This window comes from Lolium rigidum, chromosome 6 (genome assembly GCF_022539505.1).
Source record: "Lolium rigidum isolate FL_2022 chromosome 6, APGP_CSIRO_Lrig_0.1, whole genome shotgun sequence".
In the NCBI taxonomy this organism is placed as follows: Eukaryota; Viridiplantae; Streptophyta; class Magnoliopsida; order Poales; family Poaceae; genus Lolium; species Lolium rigidum.
Genome location: NC_061513.1, coordinates 141524910 through 141550098, shown reverse-complemented (window position 1 = coordinate 141550098; position 25189 = coordinate 141524910). Strand labels below are relative to the sequence as shown.

The window sequence follows — 25189 nt, the reverse complement described above, 5'->3', positions numbered from 1 at the left end:
TGGCGGCTCTGTTTGGCGACGAATGGCTCCCTTTTTAGCGTTGGTCCCTTCACGACTTTTATAGGGTTTGACCTCGGAACACATCGGCGAGTGGTACGGGTGGACGGTACAAGCAGGGCTTGCTCGTACCGCTGCCCGTTAAAGCTCGTGGAACCGCCTTTCCGAGTGTAGTCAACTTTGCCATGCTCATGGTGTGATTTTCTTCAGTAATTGCAGGTCCATTTGCCATTATGACGCGATTTTCTGCACATCATCCAAAAATAGAAGACATTGCACATATTTGCATTGATTAGGCATTAGCGGCAAGTTGAGAGGTAAACTTAGTCAATTTCTTGACTTAGCTAAGGGTTTAAACGCGAGAAAATATGGCGTATTTCACAGCCATCAATTTCCCCTTCACCGGAGGCACCGGTGCAGCAGGATATGCCCTCTCCCGGAGTAGGAGAGGACTTTCGCCTCTGCCGCCTCAATAAATCTTGGGAAAACAGAGCTTCTGGAATAAAAGGGGGCCCGAGGCGACGCTCGAGGCTTTTTTATTATAACAAGTCTTATAGGGAAATGCCCGCTAAAGAGAAAATCTATCTGATTGTCTCTCGGCCGATATTGGTTTTTAGAAAGAAAAAACAAGCAAATGAGTGTGGGTGGCGCGCCACCTGTGCTTGTTTGGCCCTCGTGGCCCCTCTCGCGTGGTTCTTTTGCTCACGGCCTTTCTTCGGGTGAAAAACTGATCAGGCATTTTCCCTTTATTTTTAGCGATCCAAAAAGTTCTGAAACAAATAAAATACGAAAAAAGAGGTTTTCCGCGTCCCGAAAAGTAAATACCAATGAATGGGACTTTGTAGGAAAGTCACGGAAGTCGACTAATAATGCATAAAGAACAATGTATGAAGGCAAATAACAATGAAAACTAATCCTATATGTAGCAATAATGATGATGCAACATGCACGTATCAACTCCCCCAAGGTTAAACCTTTGCTCGTCCTCAAGCAAATAAGCGAATATATCATATCATGCATCAGTGAGCTTATGGTTGATAAAGAAATACGAGCATTGTATCATTAACTTATGCATATTCAATTGTAAAGAAAGATTTTTGAACCAACAATCATACAAACATGAACTTCATAATAGAAAGTCTAGCAATTACCTCTTACCGTTTGAACAAGATCAACCATTGCATGCATGTTGGACAATTGAACAATGCTTCATGTGTGTCTATAAATATAGATCACTTCTATGCATGGCCTTTTACCAGCTTGTTCTTGAATGTACCCCTAATGTTAGTCACCAATAACAAATGAGTTTGTTGGTTCAATGTGTTGATATGTTGGATGCCTAAATAAAAATTGAGGAGTACTTTCTTGGTTTCTTGGTGGTGAATGACACATATGGTGAAGAGAGTTTCAATGTTTTGGTTGAATCCATCAAAGCGCATGGTCTTCTTATTGATGACATTAGGGGTCAAGGTTATATGGAAGGTAACTACAAGAGAGTGCAAACGAGGTTGCTTCTTCTTTTTTTTGAACAAAGGGGATCAGTCCCGAAGGACCGAGAGTCTCATTATAAGTCAACACTGGTACATTTTACAGATAAGGCAACAGAAAATGTAAAAATTACACACCAGCCCTTACAACTTGCACCTAGGACCCTAAGAAGAATAAGAGGAACTCAATTGGGTCCTGCTCCTTCTCCAGTGTGACTGATCCAGAGCTCGATGCAGCTAACCTCGACATTGCCGGGGACTACGCCACTTGGGACGGGGAGGCGGGAGCCTGCTGCACCGTAGCTGAGAGGCCTCCGCAATGGCATGACAACCTGGAGGTTGAAGATGACCTTTGGACGCCGGCCGGAAGAAACCATCGCCGACGTCGAAGGCGGGAGCGGTCACCCTTCGACCATGATGGACGACGACGGGAAAGAAGCTTTTCGGAGTTGAAACTATTGAAGAATTATTTGAGATCTTTGATGCTTCAAGAGAGGTTATTGAATGAAATTGATATTTATTCCGAGTCGTTACTAACTTTGCATCCATGAATGTAAGGAGAAAATTTTAGTAAGATGTATACAATATTGTTGTTATCTGAATATATCGATATCGGTGCACTTTAAGTTTTTATTGGTAGCATTTTGTACATGAATATTTTTAAAAAAATGTACTAAAAGCCTTAAATTCTAGTTCCGCCCCAGGGCCCCGAAAGATCAGGGCTGGCCTGCCCATATAGAGTTCCATGTGTTCATTTCATTTAGGTTGGCCCTAAGAAAATCCATGAGGGTTTAGTGGGTCTGGACATGAGCTATGTGGCTCAGCCCATATGGCAGTCAAACAAACCGACTCCGTGTCCCCGCAGAAAAGAAAGAAGCCAAGGCGTCTCCGTGTCCAACTCTAAATCCAGGCTGCGGTTACCTTAACTGGTACGTCTCCAACTCCAAGTCGAACTCGGATTGAGGGAATTAAACCGCAATCCAGCCGCCGGTGGCGTACATCGTACGTCTCCGACCCCGATGGGAACTCGGATTCTGGCTTAAACGCGTCATCCTTGCTGCCTATATAGGACTCCGGCTCCGAAACAAATTCCCCAAACCAAACCATTCCCTTCCATCCGCATCCACCAGATCGCCGGCCGGCCATGGCTCCAATCCGACGCGCCGCGCCGCGCCCGGACTTCGCCTCCCACCCCTCCGACCTCGAGCTCATCAACACCTACCTCATCCCCTGGGTCAACACCGGCGAGCGTCCCTGGAACTTCATCCACGACGCCGACGTCTACGCCGCCAAGCCCCAGGACCTGGCCACCAACTTCGCGCCCGCCACGGCCAGCGACGGCCTCGAGGGCTGGTACTTCTTCTCCACCCTGCGCTCCAAGAACCGCCGCGGCCAGCGCAAGTCCCGCACCGTGGGGTCCGAGGGGGACGACGGCTGCTGGCACTCGGAGCGCGCCGCCAAGCCCCTCTTCGCCGGCATCAGCCACACCCGCCAGATCGGATACCGCCAGACCTTCTCCTTCGCCACCAAGGGGGACGGCCGCCTCCTCCGCTCCGGCTGGCTCATGGCCGAGATCGGCCTCAACTCGGACGGCTCGGAGGACGACGAGCTTGTCCTCTGCAAGGTCTATCGGAGCCCGCGCGTCAAGAGATCTACTACGGCGGTGGAAGCTGCTGCTGGACCACCCAGGGTTGGAAGGGGAAAAGCAGCAGCAAGCGACCACTCTGCCCCCTGTTCTCAACAGGTGGGACCCCCCGCGCATCTGCCCTCCGCTCGAGTCTCCGCTTCCACTTCCGGCACGCTGTCCATGGAGTCCGACTCCGAGCAGGACTCGACCAGCCAAGGCGGCGGCGTAATCGGTACGTCGCCGTCTGCCACTCCGCCCCGAAGGCCAAGCCCCCCACGTCTCATCGCGCCGAACCCCCGCTCCGAGCCTCTTCCGGCTACGCAGCAGATCCCTTCTTCGCCCAGTCGTCGCACATCTGCCGCTCCAGGAGCCGCCGTGGCGGCGCCGCCGCGCCCGGACTTCGCTTGCCACCCTTCGGACCAAGCGCTCGTCCAGTCCTACCTCATCCCGCGCATCGCGTCCGGCCTGCACCCGTGCAAGTTCACCCACGACGCCGACGTCTACGCCGCGGGCCCCGACGCGCTCACCACCCAGTTCCCCCCGGCCATCTCAGGCGACGGCGAGAAGGCCTGGTACATCTTCACCACGCTGCCGGCCAAGAGCACCCACGGCCAGCGGAGGCCGCGCACGGTGGCCACCGGGGAGGGGTGCTGGCACTCGGAGGCCGGCGTCAAGCCCGTCGTCGACGGTGACAACCACCAGATTGGATGGCGCCAGTTCTTCTCCTTCATGACCAAGGACGCTGGCCGGAGTACCCGCACCGGGTGGATCATGGTGGAGATCGGCCTCGACCAGGAGGGCTTGACGGACGAGCTCGTCTTGTGCAAGGTGTACCGGAGCCCGCGTAAAGGGCCGGCGCCCACTGCCGCCCTGGAATCGGCATCTGGACGCAGCAAGAGGAGAGCCGACGACAACAACTCTGGCGCAGCGCTCACGCTGGGGACAGCTCCCGGCCGTGCCAAGGAATCTACGGCGACGACACCTCCCTCTGGACGCAAGAGGAAAACCACCGGCGACTCGAGCCCCGGCGCAAGGGGTCCAGCGCGCGGAGTCCTCAAGCTCACGACGCCCCCGACGTCTGGGCGCAAGAAGCAGGGCGACAAGAAGAAGGCGCGGCTATGCACCCGCTGTCGGATCGAGACAGCCGAGTCGGACAGCGGGACGTCCGAAGACGACGATACGGAGGATGACGAGGCCCGCGGAGGATCGGGGCCGGGTCTTCTTGAGCACGACTCCATGACCGACGAGTCTGTCGCGCCCCATGGACACGAAGCGGGTGATTCTTCAGCAAGTGCTAGAACATTCTACCGCTTCGTCTAGATTAGTTGAGTCGCCAGTTCAAGATTTGACACAGAAGAGATGATCCAAGATCGAGTTCCACCATCACCGGTATCGACCACCAGGGCAATTTGCTCTTTGTTCGTGTCATTTAGATAAAAAAAAATTAGCTACAGAACGTATCGTTTTTTTCTCATGTCAAATTGTTGTACTTCTTGATGTAAAAGAAACGGAAGCAGCAACTTCAAATATGAACAAAGACTTGCAGGAAAAAAAAACTAGTGCGGTGCAGCAGTTCCCCATGTATATTTGGGATTCAAAATGATTGATCAGAACAGAGTATTGGCATACCCACCTTCTTGTGACATTTGGAGAATTTCTAGAGAGTAGAACAACTTAGCGCAACACTTGAAATATGTATGACAAAATACAGGTAGAAAGCTCACGTAAACAGGAAGCGCGGAGCTTCCTGACATAACCTTTGAAGGGAAGATATGGCACCTCACACTTGCAATATCTCAACAGATAACATTACTGGCATGTGTAGCACGCAGGTCTTACAAATACATGAACTACACTAACACGTGGGATATTTGAGATACTTGACACGAATAATTTAGGTCATCAACATCATCTCAAGGCTTAGCTCGGTTCTTTTTCTTTACTGCAGATGAAGGTCGTTCTTATTTGTTCTGACCTGTCTGCTCTAGGGCTCTTGGAGCTGCAGGTAGATGGACACATTTCAGTTCAGAGTATGATCGTAAGCCAAAGTTACAACTAAAGACATAATCTACAGGCATAATGCTCAGAAGTTGGTAACATGTGTAAGTTAAACAGCAACTGTGTTACTAGCTGATGGAGAAAGCACATTCTGAGTTGAAGTTTCAGGTTCCAATTATTCCCAGCTATTGCTTTATGCCAGACAACAGTTTATCATCATATTGGCCAAGGTTTGCGCTTCACTTATGTTAGCCAAGAGAATTATCTGTGCATACAAGTGTTTTCAAGCTATAATATAGCAGCCAGCCAGGATTTAGGTTCCACTTGCTTTGACCATCACTATACATTTTAATTTATATGTTCCCAGGACACTAGTGACCACATATGCAACACGCTGGGAAACAAAACCATTGTGTAACTATAAAATAGTGATAATCTTAGTGGATCAAGTTTATCCAGGTGAATCATTCAGAACAAATACAATTCAGAAAAATGCATAATAAACAAACTGCAAATACCTATTCCAGCAGCATCAGATCCTCTCATGATTTTCAGTTTCCGGCAGATAGTGGTAAACAAACTGCAAGGAAAAATATTGAAGTCGGGAATTACTGGAACTATCACTTACTGAGTTCATAGCTTACTGAGTTCATAGCTTATAGGAGTATGAAAGCTAAAGCAATCTGACATGGGCATAATCCGGAATGTTAATTTAGCAGAACCCGGGCCTCATACTCGAGAATTCAGAGAGAGAGAAGCAACAACAGATGGCTCTATGCCCAGCCTGACTAATTGTTTGCTTTCTATCAGGGGCATGGAAATGACAACATTGTCCTTGTAGAAGTTACCTAGTATCTTAACTAACAAATAGGTGCAGTTTACACTAGTCTTTTGCTCAAAGATAGATGTTTTTATTACGGGAGCAGTGATGCAAAATCCATGGAGCAAAACGTTTGTATGATAAATTCTTAACTGACTAGTATGCCATCTGAGATTATGAGGGGCACATTTCAATGGCAAAGACAGGTGTAAGTTATAATATTTTTAATGAGCCTCAGAACAAGCTATCAACAGATGAGACTAAGTTAGTCCCATGTAAAATAGAGATTCAGTTCCGCGACATTTGTATCTAGAACACATGCACACATAGTACTGGAAAGGGAAGATGATACAACATATTATGGAATTAAGCCTTGAACTGGCGAACAGATTTACATAACAATCAAAGGAACTTACTCCCACGGAAGGTCGCCAACAAGCATCCAGTCGGCATCCTTGTCTTCATACGTAAGGACAAACTCCTGATCTTGGAGGGAATCAGCCTTCCCGTTAGTAAGCCTGTCCTTGGCTGATGGTTTACGCAGGGCGCTTTGACCTTCAAAATCACGGGCTCAGTAGTTAGTACAGTAAAGGGCAAAAAAAATACTAACAATTGCCTGTGTGTAGTGCAAGCTTTCATGCTTAAACACTTGGAACTATGCACATTTGAGTAAGTTGCAGTTTCAAGACAGTTAGGCTACGGAGAGGCTGGCTAAGCATTGAGCAAGAAGCCAGTAAGGAATGTGCTTAGATTGTGGCGTAATTAACTGTGTGTCCTTTCTGTCTGCAAATCTTGGTGGTTGGCTAAGATGGTCCTAAGGTACGCATTGATGGGGTAGCATTTATGCAAAATTCTCTGGATGAATACGACAGGTAACAAGGAATTTGAGTGCAAGTGCTCCCATATAAGTTGAGAGAGATCTTTTTAGTCGGGAACACTAACTGCCCTTGGAACCTCCAAACTATAGGAAGTAAATCTAAAACAGTAGTACTACGGTATTTGCAGTAGCACTGGATCCATCCATCCAGCAAGCTTGCTAAAACGGCACCGGCACACTTACACTGGTAATAAAGAGAGATAAAAAAAATGCAGTGAAGGCGTGAACGCGCGCGAGCACCACTAACCGGTGATGAAGCAGCTGAACATCTTCTGCAGCGCGGCGGAGAGGTCGTCGTAGCTCGCGTAGATCTTGAGGTCGACCTTCCTGAGGTAGGGCGCGCCGTCCATGCTGACCTTGACGTAGCACGGGGCCGCCGCGCGGCCGTCGTCCTCCGCGCCCTTGCTCTTGGAGACGCTGGCCGCCAGCGTGTTCTTCCGGTAGTTCCGCACGGGCGGCCATCCCACGACCTGCGCCCTGGCGAACAGAAGGGTCAGCGCCGGGCGGCAAGAGGCCAGGAGCGCGTGGAGGCGAAGAGGGTGAATGGAATGGAATCTTACTTGGCGGCAGGCGGAGCCGCGGGAGGCGCCTTGTCGGCTGCGGCGGCGGCGCGGCGCGGGGATGCGTCGGGGAAGGCGCGCTTGGCGGCGGGCTTGTGGGAGACGAGGCCGAGGGTGAGCGCTGCGGCGGGGTTGGCGTCGCGGTCGGGGGAGTCGGAGCCCGGGAGGCCGAGGCGGAGGGTGAGGCGGGGCCCGAGCTCGGCGGCGGCGGCGGCGGGGTTGGGCGAGGATGAGCAGGAGGAGGAGGAGGTCGGGGTGGGCGAGGCGGCGGAGAGGCCGATGTAGTCGTGCGGCTCCGACATCGGAATGGAGCTTGTGCGGGGAGAGAATGGGGAGTGGGTGGTGGGAGGAAGGAGGAGACGACTTGTAAATAAATGTGGCCGACCGGGAGGGATTTGTTTTCCTTGTTTGGGTTTTTCTTTTTTGGGTTCTTTTATTATTATATCATGCGGGGACCTTGTCCGCTTGTCCTCTTGTCCCCTACCGCCTGTATTTTTTTGGTCGCCTCTGCTCTGCTCTCTTCTGTACAGTTCGGCCGTGGCTCGCAGCAACAAGTCAAAGAAAGCCAGAAATCCGTTGATTAGTTAGCCAATTATACATTCTCCTGGTTATTGTAAATTATAGAGCCGTTTTAGCTCAACAAGGACGAATCACTGCACGGAAACAAGGTCCATCCTCCATCCGGCATCCGCAATAGCTGTCGCAACTCACAAGAGAGCTAGTTGTCTGCTACTGCTCCAGCCTCTCCATCGCTCCAGCTAGCTAGCACATGAAATTACCTTGTAAATGCTAGTAGTACCACGAAATTAACAGTTAAATTCGACAACATGTCAACATGACAACATACATGATGTGTCTAAGCATGGATCGTATCTGAAACGTTGCCTTTGAGATGCCCTGCTCTCGGACCTGCTGGCGCAAAAATAACATGTCACAACCCGGCCTCTTCTATGCTAGTGATAAATTTGTTGTCTTCGAGTGGTTCAATTAGATTTTTCTTCAAGAAGTGTGATTTGTTCGGTTATTATAAGCAATTTTCAATCTTTATAAAGATTAAGCAAATTTCGAGTTAGTTTCGTTACTGAAATCAACTTCACATGAGCAGGAGCAAACGTATTAAGCACATTTACCAAATCTGTGTATGGAGCAGGTAATAGTGCAAGCAAAGAGAGGAGAAGCAAGTACAAGTTGACCGAGACGGTCACCACCGCAGCATCACCATGGCTTAGTCCATGGTGTTGTTGAGGCCGTTGAGGAAATAAGTCAACAAGGAAGATCTCAAAAAGGATGTAAGATTGGGAGGAAGTAGATGGATTGAGGCGAGTAGTCGCGCCAAGACGTTTCCTGAAAAATCTTATGGCATGTCTCCCGGTGCAGGATATCAATGGACGGTGTTTCGGAGGCCTAGAGAGCGGCGCAGTTAAAGGAACTTGGGCGAGAGAAGGTGCCAAAGAGGAGAGTGTCCAGGTCCGACGATATGTTATGTCTCTCGCCAGTAGCGAAGGCGCAAAGAGGAAGCAGCACACGGAAGAGGAAGACCTTCAAAGCCGGCAAGTCTTCCTTGAAAACCGGTTTCTAACTCAAACTCGATTTTACGCGGCGCGTGTGGTGCAATGCGTGGAGAGCAGCGGTAGTGTAGTGATAGGAACTTCTCCGATTTATGATTTGTAGACTAGCAGGAGAGGAGAGATAGAGCAAATCTCGTGAAACCCATCTAAACTTCCGTCCCCTCGTTGACGACGCCGCATGTCAGCTCCTCCTTTGGGCATCAGAGGCGTGGCAGACCACGGCCCCTCGCCTAAATTGATTTTCAGTGTCTTCTTCTGTATGATGAGACGACTACAACCTGATGGCACAATAAGGTCCTCCCCACCATATCCTTGCCTCGGTGGTGCTCCTAGCGTAGGCTGAGGGTGCATGTGCATTGGAGTTTTGTGTCCGGCAGATCTTGTGGGATCCGTTCCGTCTTCGTGTTCATTCATCGGTGATGTGGTTCATGGTTTGGTTCTTCCAAGGTATGTTTGTCATTGTTGACGATGGTGGGGTGATGCTCTGTTGTGCCTTTGGGTCGCTCCCATGCTTGTAGTTGTAGGTAGGCGGTTCAGAACCCTATTTGTGATTTTTCATTGTTTTTAGTGTTCCTTGCACCTGTTGTTCTTCTCAGAAAAAAAAAACTAGCTAGATGGGCTGCCTACGTGGGAATCCAATATACTCCCCCGAGATACTGAACCACCTTACTCATTCCCCGATTTTGTGTTGAGCTTTGGCTCAGAAGAAACGAAGTTGGTCGTGTCAGGCATCTCCAGCGGCGCGACGCAAACGGACGCTCAGCGACCGTTTTTGTCCGCCGTGACCGGAAATGCGTCTGGGGCATGTTCCAGCGGGGCGACGCAAAGTGACCGGGCCGTCCGCGGAGACGCAAACCTAGCCCAAATATGCGCCAGCGATGCGTCTCTGCGGACGTCCGGAAACTTCCGCTCGTGTCCGGCGGACGTTTCGGCTGGCCCGCCTGGCAGCGACCCTGCGTCGATGCGTCTTCTCAAACGCGCCAGCGACTACAAAGCTGCGTTGCTGCATCGCTTCGGCCCACTGCGCCACTTTAATGGCGACGATGCCTCGGCTGCCGAGCGGCCGGCCACCTCCGCCAACCAGGTTAATGGCGACGCCACGCGTCCCGCGGCCACCGCATGCCGCCGGCCTATATAAAGGGGGCGCGCGTTCTTCTTCCTCATCCACTCCTCCAAAGAAACCCTAGCTAGCCGCCACAATGCTCGACCGTAGCGCCGCCTAGGTGTTCCTGCGACGCAGCCAAGCCCGCGAGGAAGTCCATGGCCGGTCCTGGTAGCCGGCTAGGCGGTCGAGGCCGCGGCCCTGGGCGCCCCCGTGGCCGGGGCAGGGGCCGCCGTGGTAGAGCAGCTACGGCCCCACGCTCGCCGTCGCCTGCGCCCTCCTCGTCCTCGCAGGAGGAGCGCTGCTTCGAGTTCCTCCTCCGCATCGACGACGACCCACTCGCCATCAAGCGGCTACCGGACAAGTTCGCCGAGTTCGTCGACGGCGTCGAGCCGGCACACTTGCAGCTACGGGAGGCCAGCTGCAACTTCTGCCGCTGGACCGTGGAGGTCATGTTCGACGGGCAGGGCAAGTTGTACCTGCACACGGGGTGGGACAAGTTCGTCCGTGACCTCGACCTCGCTGCCAGCTCACCTTCCTCTACGAGGGGGACGACGAGATGATCGTCAAGGTGTTCGACGACACAGCCTGCCGCAGGCACTACCACACCGACGACTCCGGCTCCGATACCGATAGTTAGAACGTCGAGTGTTCTTTCTTTGCGGCGAATCTGGCTACGGGCCAGACGAAGCCAGTAGTCGAGGTTTCTGGATGTTCGCTTCATCGGTAGAACCAACAAGGGCACCATCTCCTCCCGCTGGATTTTCCAGTTTGGGTGACTGGGTGTCCTTGAATGTTCTTTCTTGGCAGTGAACATACGGAAATCAACACAACTGGCTTCTATTTTTTTAAATTTTATATTTGTGTCAACCATGGTTCAAACTATGTGTTAGTTTGTGTAAACCATGTTCCAAACTATGTGTTAGTTTGTGTAAAATCATGTTTCAAAATGTTATATTTGAAACTATGTTTAAATGGAGAAGAGGGAAAAAAGGAAAAAAAAAATTAAATGCGTCGCCCCGCTGGAACAGATCCCAGACGCAAACGGACGCGCGGACAAAAACGGTCATTTTTACGTCCGCAACGCGACGCAAACAGACGCTCGCGGACATTAAAATGCGTCGCGCCCGAGATGCCCTGAGCTTTGGCTCGGAAGAAACGAAGTTGGTCGTGTCAGCGTGACGTGTGTCCGTGGGTTTAAGGAAGAGTTGGCGCGGCTGTGACGTTGGGGCGCAACGCGCGTAGGTGGCGACAGGAGGACCGGCGGGTAGCCTCGCCCTCCGACAGGGCCGCGGAGACGTCGCTCTCTCCCACCCGTTCCGATGCTCCGTTTTTTTTTTTTTTTTTTGAACAGGGAAAGGGGTCAAAAGACCCCTATGAAGCTGCATTAACAACACGTGGTGGGTACAAAATTACATAGCGGCCCTTTACAATACTCGCTCTAAGAACCCAGAATTTTAAGAAAAAGGCCTCTAACTTTACAGAAAACACCCTGGCACTTAAAAAGAAAAAGCAATCAGGTGCTTGAGTGTCTCCACCACCATGCTCACCGGCGACCTCAAGGCGATGAACGCCGAAGTTGAAGAGGGGATCTCTGCTTGCTACGGCCTCCACACCGGCGAGGAACCAACAACGCCGGCCTCCGCGACGCCTTCGGGGACAAACCACTTGAAGACGCGAGGAAGTCAAGCTCCGACGCAGGGCTCGAACAAAGGCCTCCATAATGGAGGTTGAAGATGAACCGCGGTACAAGATGCACGACACGGCGCGGAGTGGCCTCCCATGGCCAAGAATCACTTCGGCAAACTCATCCTCCGTGTATGAACTCCGCAGGTTAGCAGCTTCCGACCTGCACGAAAACTTGGGCAGGTCGCAAAATCCCCTTCTTGCAGCATGGAAGAACTCGAGATGGAGCAACTCCTCTTCCTCGCCACCTCGGCCGGCCAAGGGGAGAGGCCAAGCATCGAGCTCAGCATGCTGAAGAAGAACACACTTATTACTAGTGCTCGTCCCAGCCTCCTGCCTCGTCTTCCTCCATGGAAGAGCAGCAAAGAAGAGCGAAGACTGCTGCTCACCAGCGTGCGCTGCCGGCAGAGAAGCAGAGCACCACCTCTTGACCTTATTGGCGGAGATCCCTAAGCCCAGAACGCCCGCCTGCAGGAGCTCCTGCCACCGGAGCTTCGCAACGAGGGAAACCGAGCCTAGGCTGCGCCGGAGCCGGCCAAGGAACCCCGACGACCTACTCCCATACGGCACAAAGGCACAACTACTAACTAAAACACCTACCACGAGGGCTAATATGTACAGAGGAAGAAGCCAACCTCCTAATCCATCCCCTCGCCGGCCAGCTGGGCCGCCGGAGAGAAGGAAGGAGAGGGGCGGCGGGGTGGATGTGGAGTCGACTCTCAAAGGAGGAGAGCGGAGAAGACTAGGGAAGGAGCCCCCACGTCGTGGAGAAAGTGAGAGAGCGTCCTCCGTTTCCCTCAGCTACGCCTACGTGCAGCCGTACACGGGCCGGCTCGCGCTCGGTGCCGGCGCCGCTGCGAGCTGCGCGCGCACGACGCGGATCATACAGTATATCAGATGAAACAACAGGTCGCACGTACGGCCGCCCGCCCGCGCACGACGTAAAACTCGGCAGCGGCAACCCTTGCCTGCCTCGCTGCTCGCTCGCCTGCCCGACCGACGTCGTCATGTGCACTTGTGCAGGTACGAAAATGCATCGCCCGGCCGCACTGCGTCGTCTCGTTTACTGCGTCCGATCCCCACGGCGCTTGCATTTTGATCCATGGATACGACCGTGCGACACGCACACCGCTCTAAACCGGAGGATTTTCCAGGACACACAATGGACTTATTTCATTCCTTCGGACGCTTCCCTAAAGCGAGCCTATTTTAGCAAGAAGAAAAAATACCGTGCTATGATAAAATAGCACCCGCCTCAAAATACACTATTAGTGAGGCATTATACACTGATTTATTTAGCGTGGCCTCTTCAAATATGCTATAGCCTACTTTTAGCGTCAAAATAGCGCTATTTTCCCCATAATTTTTAGTCGCTTTGAGTTTGAATTGTGTCACCGCGGACACAGCGAGTGCCCGCATGATGTCGCCTCCGGCTGGCAAATCGGCCTTTCACTGGCCTGCTTCCCTTCTAAACCTGCGTCGCTTCGTCGCATGCCCTGCTTCAACTCAGCAACTGCATTAGGTTTAGCTCTGCTCCTCTAACTATGGAACTTCAACGATGAATCATAGGAGTAGTAGAGGTAGTTGGACCGAAACAAAACAAACGCATTTGGTGTCCAAAACGGATTGAGCAGCAGAAGTATGCAAAAGAGTTTAGACAATATTCCCTCCCATTAAGGCCTCTTTTACGGTACAATTTACTAGTCATGTGGACTAGTAGTATTTTGGATAATTTATAAGGTAAGAAAATATGACACATATTTAGGATAATTTGTTACCATATCTAAATGCAATGGGCCTCATCAAAATTTGATCGATATACCGATGCTACTTACCAAGCATGCATGTGACACCATTGAGTTCATTGCCATTTTTTTCACAAGATCTTAAGAGCATCTCCAGTCGCGTCCCCCAAACCGTCCCCCAAACCGCGCCGGATCGAGCGTTTGGGGGACGTGTTTTGTTCGTGCCGCGTTTGGGGGACGTCGCTCCCCAGCCGCGTCCCCCAAACGCCGCCCCCAATCAGAAATTCAAATAGATGCATTCAAAAGAGATCGTTCCCGCCGGTTCGTCGCGATCGAGTAGCGGCGATCGATCAAAGTACCGGGCGCGCGATCATATTAGCGGACCGGTGGTGCATGCAAATTAGAAGAAGGGGTTGGTCGACGGCGTCGTGTCCGAGTCGACGCAGGCCCGTCGAGCACGACGACCTCGTCGCGATCCGCCCGTTCCCGTGCATGGTGCGTCCGCTCCGTCGCCGACGCGGAGGCCGACGCAGGTGTAGCAGCAGAAGACGCGTCGGCCTGCTCTTGCTGCGCCGCCGCCGCCGCCGATGCCGATGCCGCCGCCGGGGCCGCCGCGTCCGCCGCCGCCATTTTGGCTTCGATGTCGTCGAGGATCCGGCCTTTGAAGAAGTTGTGCGCCGCTCGCGTCCGGGGAGACATTCCCTCCGTCGACGCTTCTCGGCAGGGACATGTCGTCCCTGCGTTTCTTGAGCTCCAGCCTTCTCCTCTTGCCTCTTGAGCAGCTCGGCCCACCTTTGGTCGGCCTTCTTGTCGCGGGAGATAAAGGTCGAGGAGACGTCGGCGAGGCATTTCGTGATCGACGCCTGCGTCTTCTCGGACGACGCAGCGTCGGCCAAGGCGGCCTTGGCAGCCTTGTTGCCGTAGGACGCCCCGCCGACGTTGCCGCCGACGCGTCCGCATCAATGGCGTCCTTCCCCTTGGACAACGACAGGCGCGTCAACTTCCATTTCTCATTCACTTTGAGCTTGCCATAGCAATGCGTCAGCGCGAACGGCTTGTGACCATCCGAGTACTTGGCGTACAATTCCATAGCCCGATCAAACTAACCAAAGAAAGCGAGAGTCATTTCATCGAACACAATGTGGGCGCTACGGATTATGGAAGAAACAAGTCGTACTCGGTTGGCCGACGTCGGCGCCGCTCGTCGCCTCCGGTCTCTAAGTCGTGATGGTACCCATGGAAGGAGTTCACCGACGCCCGGATGATGGCCCATCGCGTCGACATTGCCTTCTCGGCTCCTCTTCATTGGCACTTTCCGGTAGTCGTCGTTGATCGGCTTGCGCTCATCGAACTCGGCCTTGATCCTCGCCCAATACTTCCCGCCTTTTTGGTTGGCGCCGATGATGGAGTCATGGCTCACCGTCGCCCACGACTCGCACGTACAAAGATCTTCCAGTAACCGTCCACTTCGGGCCTCGTGTGCCCGACGCCTTCTTCTTCTTCTTCTTCTTCTTCGTCCTCACGCCGTCCGCGTCTACCTCCACGAGATCATCGTCACCGGCACCCTCGTCGTCCTCTTCCTCGCCGCCCTCTTCCTCGCCGCCCTCTTCGTCCTCAACGTCGTCCTCCTCGTCGTCCTCCACCCCGTCCTCTTCCTCGTCGTCCTCCTCCTCAACCCCGTCGTCCTCCTCGAGCACCGGCGCCGTCGTATTCGAGCGGACCCCCGCGGCCGGTGAAAGGGCCGCCGTCCGGACCGGGTCCTGGCTCGCGTTGCTCGTACGCCGGGGAGTAGAGGTTGTTGGGGTTGAAGCCGCCGTGCGGCAGCCGCATCCCGGTAGTGCGGCGACAAGTTAGGCGTCACGCACCCGGGAGTGGCGGAGGGGCCGTCGTTGTAGAAGGCGGCTTGCGACGGAGAGAAGACTCCCGAACGCACACCGGCACGTTCGTACTATATGGGCTCGCGTTGGTGGCGGCGATACACCCGGCGATTATGCGCCGGTGCCGGCGCGCCGCCGCAGCCTTCTTCTCCAGCCTCCGCCGCCCTCCGTCCTTTCCGCTCCGCCGTCGATAGCTTCCGGCGCAGGCAATCTTGCTGCCATTCATCTTCGGTCATGCCTTCGGGCTTCTTCTTCGCAGCCGGCGCCTTCCGCGGCTTCGCGAACGGCGCTTTCGCCCCTATCGTCGCATTGCCCGGCGGCTTCTTGGCCGCTTTCTTCGCCATCTTTTGGGGGCTGTCGGCGGCGCCATGGAATGGGGAGAGGGTAGCGGCGGCGGCGGGTGCACGGCGGGAGGGAGAAAGAAATCGGCGGGATAGGAGAAATGAATCGGCGGCAGGATATGTTTTGGGAGGCCCGTGCGCGGCGGTATAGGCGCGATTTGGCGGGAGCGGCGGGATTTGGCGGGAGTGTGAGACGAATTTTCCCCGTGCCGCCGACGGGTCGGGCCCGCGTCGGTTGGCCTCGCTTTCGTTGTGTCCGGCGTCCCCGGTGCGTCCCCCGTGGGACGGGGACGGGCTCGGGCGCCGGACACCGTATCGGGGCGCGCCGGACAAAAAAGGGCTTTGGGGGACGCGGCTGGAACGCTTTTTTTGTCCGGCGCGCCCCAAATCCCTTTGGGGGACGGTTTGGGGGACGCGACTGGAGATGCTCTAACGGATTCACAACCTAGCACATGGACAAAAAATATATATGTGACCATTTTTCGGGTGCATGGTTGTTTCATGTTATGAGCCTCGGTTCAGAGAAACATGCACATGGAGTCTGCTATTATGTTGGATTTTTTTTACTAGAATGTTTTTTCAGTACATACTTCAAGGTTGCAACTGAAATTAAGCACATCTGCTTTGAAAAAATTCGAGCAGATTTCATGTAAATTTTAGATAAAGTCTATTCAAATTAAAAGTAAATGAATCTGAAATGTTCTCCGTAATTACAAAAGTTTCGGCAATTTTAGTGGGTGCCAAAGTTTGTCTCTATAAAAATAGTTTTCTTGGTCCTAAGAGCATACCAGCCGCGGCCCCAATCTAGCGTGGCAGGAGCACCGAACATGAGCCGTTGTTAATGCCATGTTGTTTACCGACAGGCGGGCCAACTATATCATTGGCATAGAGTTGGTCAGCCTAATTTAATGTCAGTCAAGCAGCATTCAATTTTGATTAATGCAGCGACGGTTTCCCATGGGGTGGTAGGCGAGTCATCCTATCATTGATGCGGCTTTCCCATGCGATGGATATAATGCACGTTGCCGCCACCTCGCATACGTCCGACATTTAAATAGACTCCATCGTGACCCCTCTCTCTCTCACACATTCCCATAGCATACATCACACATCCCCGCCCACTCAAACCACTGGCTCAAACGCTAGCGACGTCGATGATGTCTGAGTGGTAATAGAAGTTGCAGCGGTAGCGCGGCGACGACCGGATTCCACCCATAACTTGACGGTTGACAAGGTGTGGATGCTCTATCAACACTGAGAGGAGACAGACACAGAGCACACTGCCCTTTGTGGGATGCCAAGAACATGGAGCACTGACATTCCTCCTTCCATATACGACGAGCTCTCGAGCTCGTCCAACATGGTGGCAGCCCGGTCCCCCGAAGAACAAGAACCATGAGGCTCACGAACTCTAGTGGGGTATTCCAGACGCACCCTCGACATTGTCATTGCCCACATCTAGGGCGGCAGAGAGCATCTGCCTCCTCAACTTCCCTGACCACCTCATGCACCAACATGATGGGCTTCGAAGAGGATGGCATCATCGTCCTTGGGGATGCTTACTTATCCTCGGCTCAGCAGGTCCCACCATTTGTCGTTGGCGGACCCCCGGAGCCAGGCGCTGTTGCGTACCGTTGACGTCCCGACAACAAGGGCTCGCACTCGCCCTTGAAGAACAACGCAACGATCTGAGAGTGATGGTGGCGCCCTTATCTAGCAGTTATGCATGGTCAACACGCGAGACGGGAAACTGCGTCGACCTCAACAGCGGCGACAACTGCTCGCGACAGGGAGGAGAAGTTCGACTACAGCTTGTTCTTCTACCAGCGTTGCAATGACGGGCTTTAATTTATTTTAGGTTTAAATTTTAGTTGAATTTATTCAAGTTTGTAAAATATAACAAAATATGATTTTTTTTCTCTAAAAGCATGCATGAAAATTATTATCATTCTGATTATTATTTAGACTCATATGAACAATTTCAAAAAATTGACCAAGTTCCCGTTATAAAATTTGGGGACTCCATTTGTACTTCTCCACTCTCATTGGAGATATAATTTTTTTCTCTATGAACCGAAAAGAGATTCAAATTCTATGGCCACATACACATACACGTACGGATTGTTAGTAAATAGTAAAGGAATAATATAAATAAAGTATCATAAGGTTCTCTAAAAAAGAGCTATTACAAGGAATGTAAGTAAAGGAAAGTTTTTTTCATTAGATGGGTCTACGATTTTTGTGCCTACCAAATCTGCCCTCGCGTGGAAAAAATACTACTCTTCAGGACCGTCGGATCTGTTAATTGGACGGTTAATTACATACTACGTAGTACAGTAGTACTAGAGAGAAACGGTCAACACCACATACAGTACGTACTCGCTGAGTCTCTGTCGCTATGGAGAAATAGTCAAGAGCACATCACATTGCCTCTTGGAATCCTGCCTGCCGGGAACGGGATGCCCACTCCACTCCGCTGGCAGTGCCAGTTCCCACTCCCACAACAGCTGCTGAACCGCGCAGGCAAGGACGAGAACTATATATACAAGTAAAGGCTGCCGGCCGGCCACATGCGCGCAGCGGCGCTGCAGTCGGCTGCCGCTGCCGCCGGTGGACGCACGCACGCACGCATGCTGCCGCGCCCGAACGAAGCTAGCGCAGCCAGCCTGCCACTCCCCTGCTCCCCCGTCCATGCGCGCATCATCACTCCGAGCTCCGTCGATCTGCCATCACGCGTGCCTACCCTGCTCCGCGTGCGGGTGCTCGATAGCTCTCTCTCTCTCTCTCTCTCTAGCTCCCCCGTCCATGGCTGCCGCTGCCTTTGCCTCCGGTTCATCGTCATATATTGCGACGACGAATTTTCGTCCCGGGTCGTGCGAGAACATGGCCGGTCCAATCATCCGTCGCGTGCGTGCACGCAGGTGCCGTTCCAGGATGAATCTGCTTTGCTTCCACACGAGTAGTAGTGGCCACCCAGCTATGGCTATGGCTACCGCTAGCTAGACTTTCCGTGGGAGGCGACATAGACGTTTTGCTGGTACGCGCGCGATGGATGCCGCGCTTCGTGGCGGCACCGGTACGCCCTGTCGGTTGAACACGCGACACGCTTTCGCTATCAGCTTTTTCCGTTGCCCATTGGAGTACGTATGTGGTTTCATGTATTCCCAAACATAAGTTTTTTTATATTTTAGAAAATAGGTAGTATCTCGTAAGGTTCTACGTGCGAGAACTTGGTTGCACGGCCAGTAAACAAGACCAATTTCGGCTGAGAGAAATGGAGCCACCGGTCGCACGAAAGTGGCAACTAAGAAAGGCCTAGCTCCCGCGACGTGAAGGCCTAGGGTTCCGCCCCGTCGCGCCGCCGCCGCCAGGCCGTCCTCGCCTCCGGCCCGACCCCCACCCCCACCCCCTCCTCTCCCCCGGCCCTTGCTGCCGCTCCCCGCGGGCGGCAGGAGGCCCCCAGCACCTAGCGCCCCCTCGCCCCCCCTCCTCTGGCCTCCCCAGCCGCCGCCGTCGGCGCAGGCCGCCAGGCAAAGCCCCATGCGGTGCCGGCGGCGGCGGAGCAGCCTTTCCTCGCGCGCGTGGAGGGGAGACGCGGGGTCTCCTCGGTCGGCGGCGGTGCGCTCAGGTCGGCTTCGGCTCTGGCGGTGGGGGTCTTCCTAGGTGGCGCGGCGGCGCATCCCGGGGCGGCGCGACGTCGGGTGGCAGGAGGACGGCGGCGCAACCGCTTGGTTGCGGGGCAGCGGGATGGCTAGGGCTAGCGCTCGCCGGCCCGGATCCGGGCCCTTCGGGGCCCATCCGGGTCCGGCGGGCCGGCTCCGCCCTCGCCGCTTCCGGCGGTGAGAGGAGACGGCCCGGGCCGGGTGCGGCGGTGCCGGCCGCACGTGTACCTGCAGCGCGCAGACGGGAGATTCACGAACCCCTCTCGGTTCGGCCGGGCCAGTGGGCCTGGTTTGCTCCTGTCGATGCGTCCGGCCGGTGCTCGCAGGCGGCGGTGGAGGCGGGTCCCTCCATCGTGTCTGCCGACCTGCTGTCTCTCGTTCTCGGCTGGTTCTCCTTGATCCTGTTGGTCTCGTTTTGTTTGCCACGGTGAGACGGCGGCAATGTCTGCAAGGCCGTGGTGGCGCGTGCTGGTGGGCGGCAAGTATGGTGGAGCACAACGGCGCGTCCGGGGAGGGGTTGCGAGGGTCGGGAGAAATCCCTGTCGGCTTGGCTGACACCGACGTGGTGACGCCCGAGGGCGCCACCCTACCTTCCCCGAAGGGCGTTGGGTGAAGCCCTCCTCCGCCGCCCTGCGTGTACCGGGGAAACCCTAGGATCCGTCCGGCAGCAGCGTCGTCATCGTCGCATTCCTTCTTGGAGGTGTTGCTTGGTACGGCGTTCCAGAGTGCTAGGAGCGTGGTAGAAATTTCCGGAGGGCGCGACGGCTGCGAGACATCTCCGTTTTTTGTTGATCCGACCATGTCGACATTCTTTCTCTTTTCTTTCTTTTATGTTTTCTTTTGGGCGTGTTTGTGCTGATGCCCCAGCAAGTTGTATTGGGTTGTTGCTATATTAATATAGCGGGGCACAAACCTATTTCGAGGAACAAGTCCAATTTCTCAAGCATGTTTACAAGGCTGTCAAAACTCAAAAGCGAGGTGTCCTCGGAGAATTTGTTACTGGCCGCCGTAGAGCAAGTACCAAGCCGGCGCAGTTCTTACTGGTGTCAGGGAGATGGTGGAAGCAGAACAGACAGAGCCCGTGCGATGGGGCAGCCATGGCCACGGCCCATCATGATGAGCCCCTCTCCCCCCTTCCTTTTTTCGCAACACCGGCCCGTGTCTCCCCGCTGCCTGCCGCAGCAGACACCGCCGAGCGCGAGCAGCAGAGCGAGGAAGATGCAAAACCACAAGCACACGGAAAGCCATTGCGCCGATTGTTTGTTTGTTTGTTCGTGTGGTGTGGGGGCAGCTGCTAGCTGCTAGCTGCTACGCCTTGCCTCCCTACCCGGATGCGAGCATGACCAAAAGGCGCCCCCTGTCGAGCGCCAGTGCCACTTCTCGGTCCCATGCCACGCTGCATGCACTACACCGCGCGAGCAGTGATTCAGCTTGTGCGTGTACCGTCGCCGTGGGGATAGGGATGGGAGCTAGTAGCCGCTGCAGGCACGCACGCAGAGTGGGCTCCTCCTCCACTCCAAGTCAACTTGTGTCCATCGTCTGACCAGCTGCTTCTGCGCCGTTTGTGTAGCCACAACTGGACCAGATACCGTACCGGAATAACTATACTGTTGTTCATAGTACAAAGTATTTCGACCCATACATGGCAATGTGTACGCACCTTTGCAGCTTCACCGCCATTGTTTTCAAGCTACCTATGGTCTATGGATACGTAAACTTTTACCAAACCTATGGATATGCATTCTGCACATCTACATAGGGTGTGTTTGGTAGCCCGGTTCACCAGGGAATTACTTTCTCATGTGGGCTCTGCCCATATCATACTAGCTAGGCTCAGATTTTGTGTATGTTTGGTATACCGTAGGTGTCAAGACATGCTGAACCAGAATGTGTTTGGTAGGTTCTGTCTAGTCCCAGAATGTGAAATTGCGGAGAGGCCCAACTTTCTTACATCCAAGTCCTTAAACAGAAAAGGCAAAAGCAATCGGAACCTCAACTGTCTCTGCCACGCCATGGATGTCTGGCCGCGCGGGAGAGAAGCTTGTCGGCGGCGCTAGGTGGTGGGGCTGGGGGTTAGGAGGGCTCTTGTCGGCAGATAACGGCGCCCGCCGCCGGAGGAGGCGTGCCAGGACGTCCGCCGGCAGAGGAGAAGTGGCAGGGTGCCCGGACATGCGAGGAACGCAGGGTGCCCGCCGGGAGAGGACGTGCTACGCGGCGATGGCGGTGGCTGTTCTCGTCGGCGATGGCGGGCCGTAGGACGCCGATGCGAGCTCCTCATCGACGGAGGACCGCCGGAGCGGCCGGCCTGTGATTTTCGTCGGCGGGGGCGGGCCGGAGTTGGAGGAGGGCCGACGCGAGCTCCTCATCGAGCGCCGGCATGCGACCTCCTCAACGGTGGAGGAGAGCTGGAGCGGGAGGAGGGCGCCGGGACGGTCACAGGGAGAAGGAGGCGGCGGTAGCGCTCCAGGAGGTGGACGGGAGCGAGAACGAGATTGGGGGGGGGGGGATGAGGAGGCGGGGTGGGGGAGGAGGGAGGGGACGCGTGCAGGCCCATGCTACAGTCTTTTGCGGGGACGAGTTCAGCCTGGCCGATCTGCGAACCTCGATTTGAGCTTCTCACCCTGGCCTGGCTGAGAGGCATTTTTCGTGCGAGTTGGGCAGTGCCGAGACGAACCGAGCCGGGCTAACAAACAGCAAATAGACACTTCAGCTAGGGTGGGATGGGAATAGCTGAGGTCACCCAGTCTACCAAACACACTCATAGTTTTGGCTTCGGAAGAATATCCGGATGAATTACAGCAGTTTCGAAGATTTTTTTTAACGAATCTGATTCTTTTGGTACTTGTATTTCTTCTTACTATGGTTCGCGTCTGTGAATATTTTCATGCAAAAGTTTTTACATGTATGTTCTCCAATAAAAAAGACAAAGTTCTATGCTCTAAACAAGCTACTCCAAATATGTTCTCCGCCTCTCCGGAATACTATTTTGGAACTTGACTTGTCTCTTTAATTAGCACACGTCGTTTGTGGTTTCTTCATAAAACTTTGCAAACAACCAACTGACGCCAACATATACATGTCTGATTGTTTTCCCCATAATTTTTTGACCTCCATAAAATTAAATTTCGCATGCAAGGGAATATGCTCTTGGGAGCTAGCTAAACTGCATTTCATGCAATATATATCATGTGGGGAGGTTGAGCAAAACTGCAGAGGAAATCATTGTGTGGATATCGTAAAAGAAAGTTTGCGACACATGTTGCATATTGCTCTACTTTTGTACAAGCGGTCTGCATTTCATGCCAACTAAAGAGAAAAACATGTGACAACTTATAAGTACCGGCAATCAAGGTCAACTTTCACAAATAAACGCGCAAACACAAAGAGCAGCGGTGGAGAATGATACTCGAGGTCAAAGATAAACCACTTACTGACTAGACACTCCTGAAATATCTGTTTAGTTACATGTTAACTTGATTGTCTTATACTCTGGAAGCCTCTATAAAGCTATTTATTAAATTCTCATCTTCAAAACAATAGACAAAATTCTCTAGACATTTAACCATACTACGAAAAATGACTCTTATAATCAAATTGTAGTACATAAAGGTGGCCTACATTTGTATGAATGTGATTGCACTGTTTTGCTTACATCTATAGTGAACGTCGCAGGAACAAGAGATTTAATAAGCATGCCAAATTGTATTAATGAAATAGTTTTTTTGACTAACCATTGTTGTAGTTTAACACAAGACAACATATTTGTGATAATATGTTTTTAAGACATAGAATAGATACATTCTTAAAACATATTTCTAATAATTAAATATATTCATGTTATACATATTACTATAAGATTGTATAAACAAGTATTTATCTTTACAAATGACATAAACTTAGTTATGAGATGATAAGTAAAGATGTTCGGTATAAAGAGAACACTTAGGGTGTGTTTAATAGCTGGTGCACTACCAGGAAATTCATTTTGGGCGATGAACTTGGTCGCTGTATATTATGCAATATTTATTATATATAATTTTGTAGTTTATTCTATAAAATCATTAATATTATGCAATATTTATTATATATATTGGTATTAACCTATTAATAGTGGCAAAAGTGCATAAGTTCTTGTTTCGTATTTTTTATGCAGGAAATAGGCAAATATGCAAGGAAACCGGTCATTATGATGAAATTCAGAGTTTCTCGGAATCTGTTCCTGCAGAACTTTTTTCGAAAATCACCACAGTAGACCTCGAGGAAAGCGTCAAATGAAAAAGTGATAATTGACAAAATTGTGGGTAATTTTAAGCGCTTCATTTTAGACATACAATTTACCCTAATCGGAGTTTGTATGCCCTAGATTTCCTGGATTACTGAAGGGTCCAGAAGCAGTTTCGGGATTCCGAAAATTGGTGACGTGATTGGCACAAACTCTTGCCATACTTGATTGATTCGGCCAAGCCACGTGTGTATGGGCCCATAAAGGACAGAGGGAAGTCCTAGGAAGGTTCTAGAGGTTCCCAAGAGCTCTTCGATCAAAGGGGCATCAATCCTATGGCCAACACTGCATCTCCAACTCTATATATTTAGGGGAAAACCTACTTTTGGGAGAGCCAACCATTATCATGAATTTCCTCCCACTTGGCAGACGCCAACGGGAGGGGGAGATAAGCTCCTCAAAATCAGTACCATGGCCAAGGAAGAAGTAGAGCCAAGGGGTCGCTACCCCTAGGAGTGTCGATAAATAAGAGTATCGAACCCAACGAGGAGCAGAAGGTGTTGACGAGCAGTTTTGATCGATGATTAACTGTAAACACTAGCAAACATGTTTGCAGTGGTATTTGGTATTGCAGATGAATGGATCTTAGCGAACAAGAGGGGGAGGGTGAATGTCGCTATGCAATTTTTATCCTTTTTCAATTTTAGTGCGATGCGGAAGTAAAGGTGATAACTTTGGTGTTCGAGGTGATCCTAGTATGATCCTAGGCTAGTGCAACAAGCAAATGAACCAAGCAAGATATTAAAGTTAGGGAGCGGGACAACCGGGGAGCGCGGAGACGAGGCGAGGTTTGTTTCCCGCAGTTCCTCCCACAAAAGGGAGTACGTCTGCGTTGAGGAGGTGCTAGCCACGAAGCCTAGACGACCACACCACGAAGAAAGGCCCCACCTTCTTCCTCGAGAGAGCTTCACAAAGGGGCTCCCCTTCTCTACTAAGACACCGGTCGAGGCGGTGGTTCCTTCACAAGGTTGGGGCGAGCTCCACAACACTAGGAGGCTCCCAACACCCTATGGGGCTAGCACAACTCCAAGCTAGCCTCCATAGGAGCACTTCCTCCAAAATCCCACTATAGGAACCCTAACTTCAAGATCCACTAAGGACTAGATGGTATTGGTGGATTCTCTCTTGGTAGATGTATAGATCGGGGCCTCCTCCACCACTCCTCCAAATTTGGGCAAGATTGATTGGGTAGGTGGGGAGATCCTCAAGGTTTGAGCTCAGCAACAATGGAGGAGAGAGAGAAGAGCTAAAAACGAGCTGGGGAAGAAGGAGCCTTTTTATAGGTCCCTCCAAATCCAACCGTTATGTGCAGTTCCCGCACAACCGGTACTACCGCTTGGGCAAGCGGTAGTACCGCTCTGGATTCGAAATTCCCCCACAGATTCACCACGTGGACTCACAGCGGTAGTACCACTTGCGGTACTGCTTGAGGTACCGCAATGACCTCTGTGAGTCCCTGGACCCTCGCGATACCTAAGCGGTACCAACGCGGTGGTGCCGTAACTTGTGTTATGGTACCTAAGCGGTACCGAGGCGGTACTACCGCTCTCAAGCGGTACT

At 52.6% G+C, this 25189-nt stretch overlaps 2 protein-coding genes across 2 annotated transcripts; one reads left to right on the top strand and one right to left on the bottom strand.

The window, feature by feature from the left end:
* The first annotated feature begins 2599 nt into the window (after window positions 1–2599).
* LOC124661692 lies at window positions 2600–4648 on the top strand. The gene has a single exon (XM_047199568.1). It carries the CDS (start codon window positions 2629–2631, stop codon window positions 4429–4431), a length of 1803 nt encoding a protein of 600 aa, XP_047055524.1. The 5' UTR covers window positions 2600–2628; the 3' UTR covers window positions 4432–4648.
* An 83-nt stretch (window positions 4649–4731) lies between these two features.
* On the bottom strand, window positions 4732–7693 carry LOC124661693 (auxin-responsive protein IAA5-like). Its single transcript, XM_047199569.1, has 5 exons — window positions 7367–7693; window positions 7054–7283; window positions 6346–6484; window positions 5628–5689; window positions 4732–5110 (listed from the first exon to the last, which is right to left on the bottom strand). Exons 1-5 carry the CDS (start codon window positions 7666–7668, stop codon window positions 5073–5075), a joined length of 771 nt encoding a protein of 256 aa, XP_047055525.1. The 5' UTR covers window positions 7669–7693; the 3' UTR covers window positions 4732–5072.
* Between the last annotated feature and the right edge of the window lie 17496 nt (window positions 7694–25189).

What these genes read in the sequence shown, in the direction of transcription:
- LOC124661692 (XM_047199568.1), top strand. Translation starts at nt 2,629, where the DNA reads ATGGCTCCAATCCGACGCGCCGCGCCGCGCCCGGACTTCGCCTCCCAC.
- LOC124661693 (XM_047199569.1), bottom strand. Translation starts at nt 7,668, where the DNA reads ATGTCGGAGCCGCACGACTACATCGGCCTCTCCGCCGCCTCGCCCACC. An exon ending in GCGGCTCCGCCTGCCGCCAA is followed by an intron (nt 7,284 to 7,366) that starts GTAAGATTCCAT and finishes TCTGTTCGCCAG; the next exon opens with GGCGCAGGTCGTGGGATGGC. An exon ending in GTTGGCGACCTTCCGTGGGA is followed by an intron (nt 5,690 to 6,345) that starts GTAAGTTCCTTT and finishes TTTTCCTTGCAG; the next exon opens with TTTGTTTACCACTATCTGCC.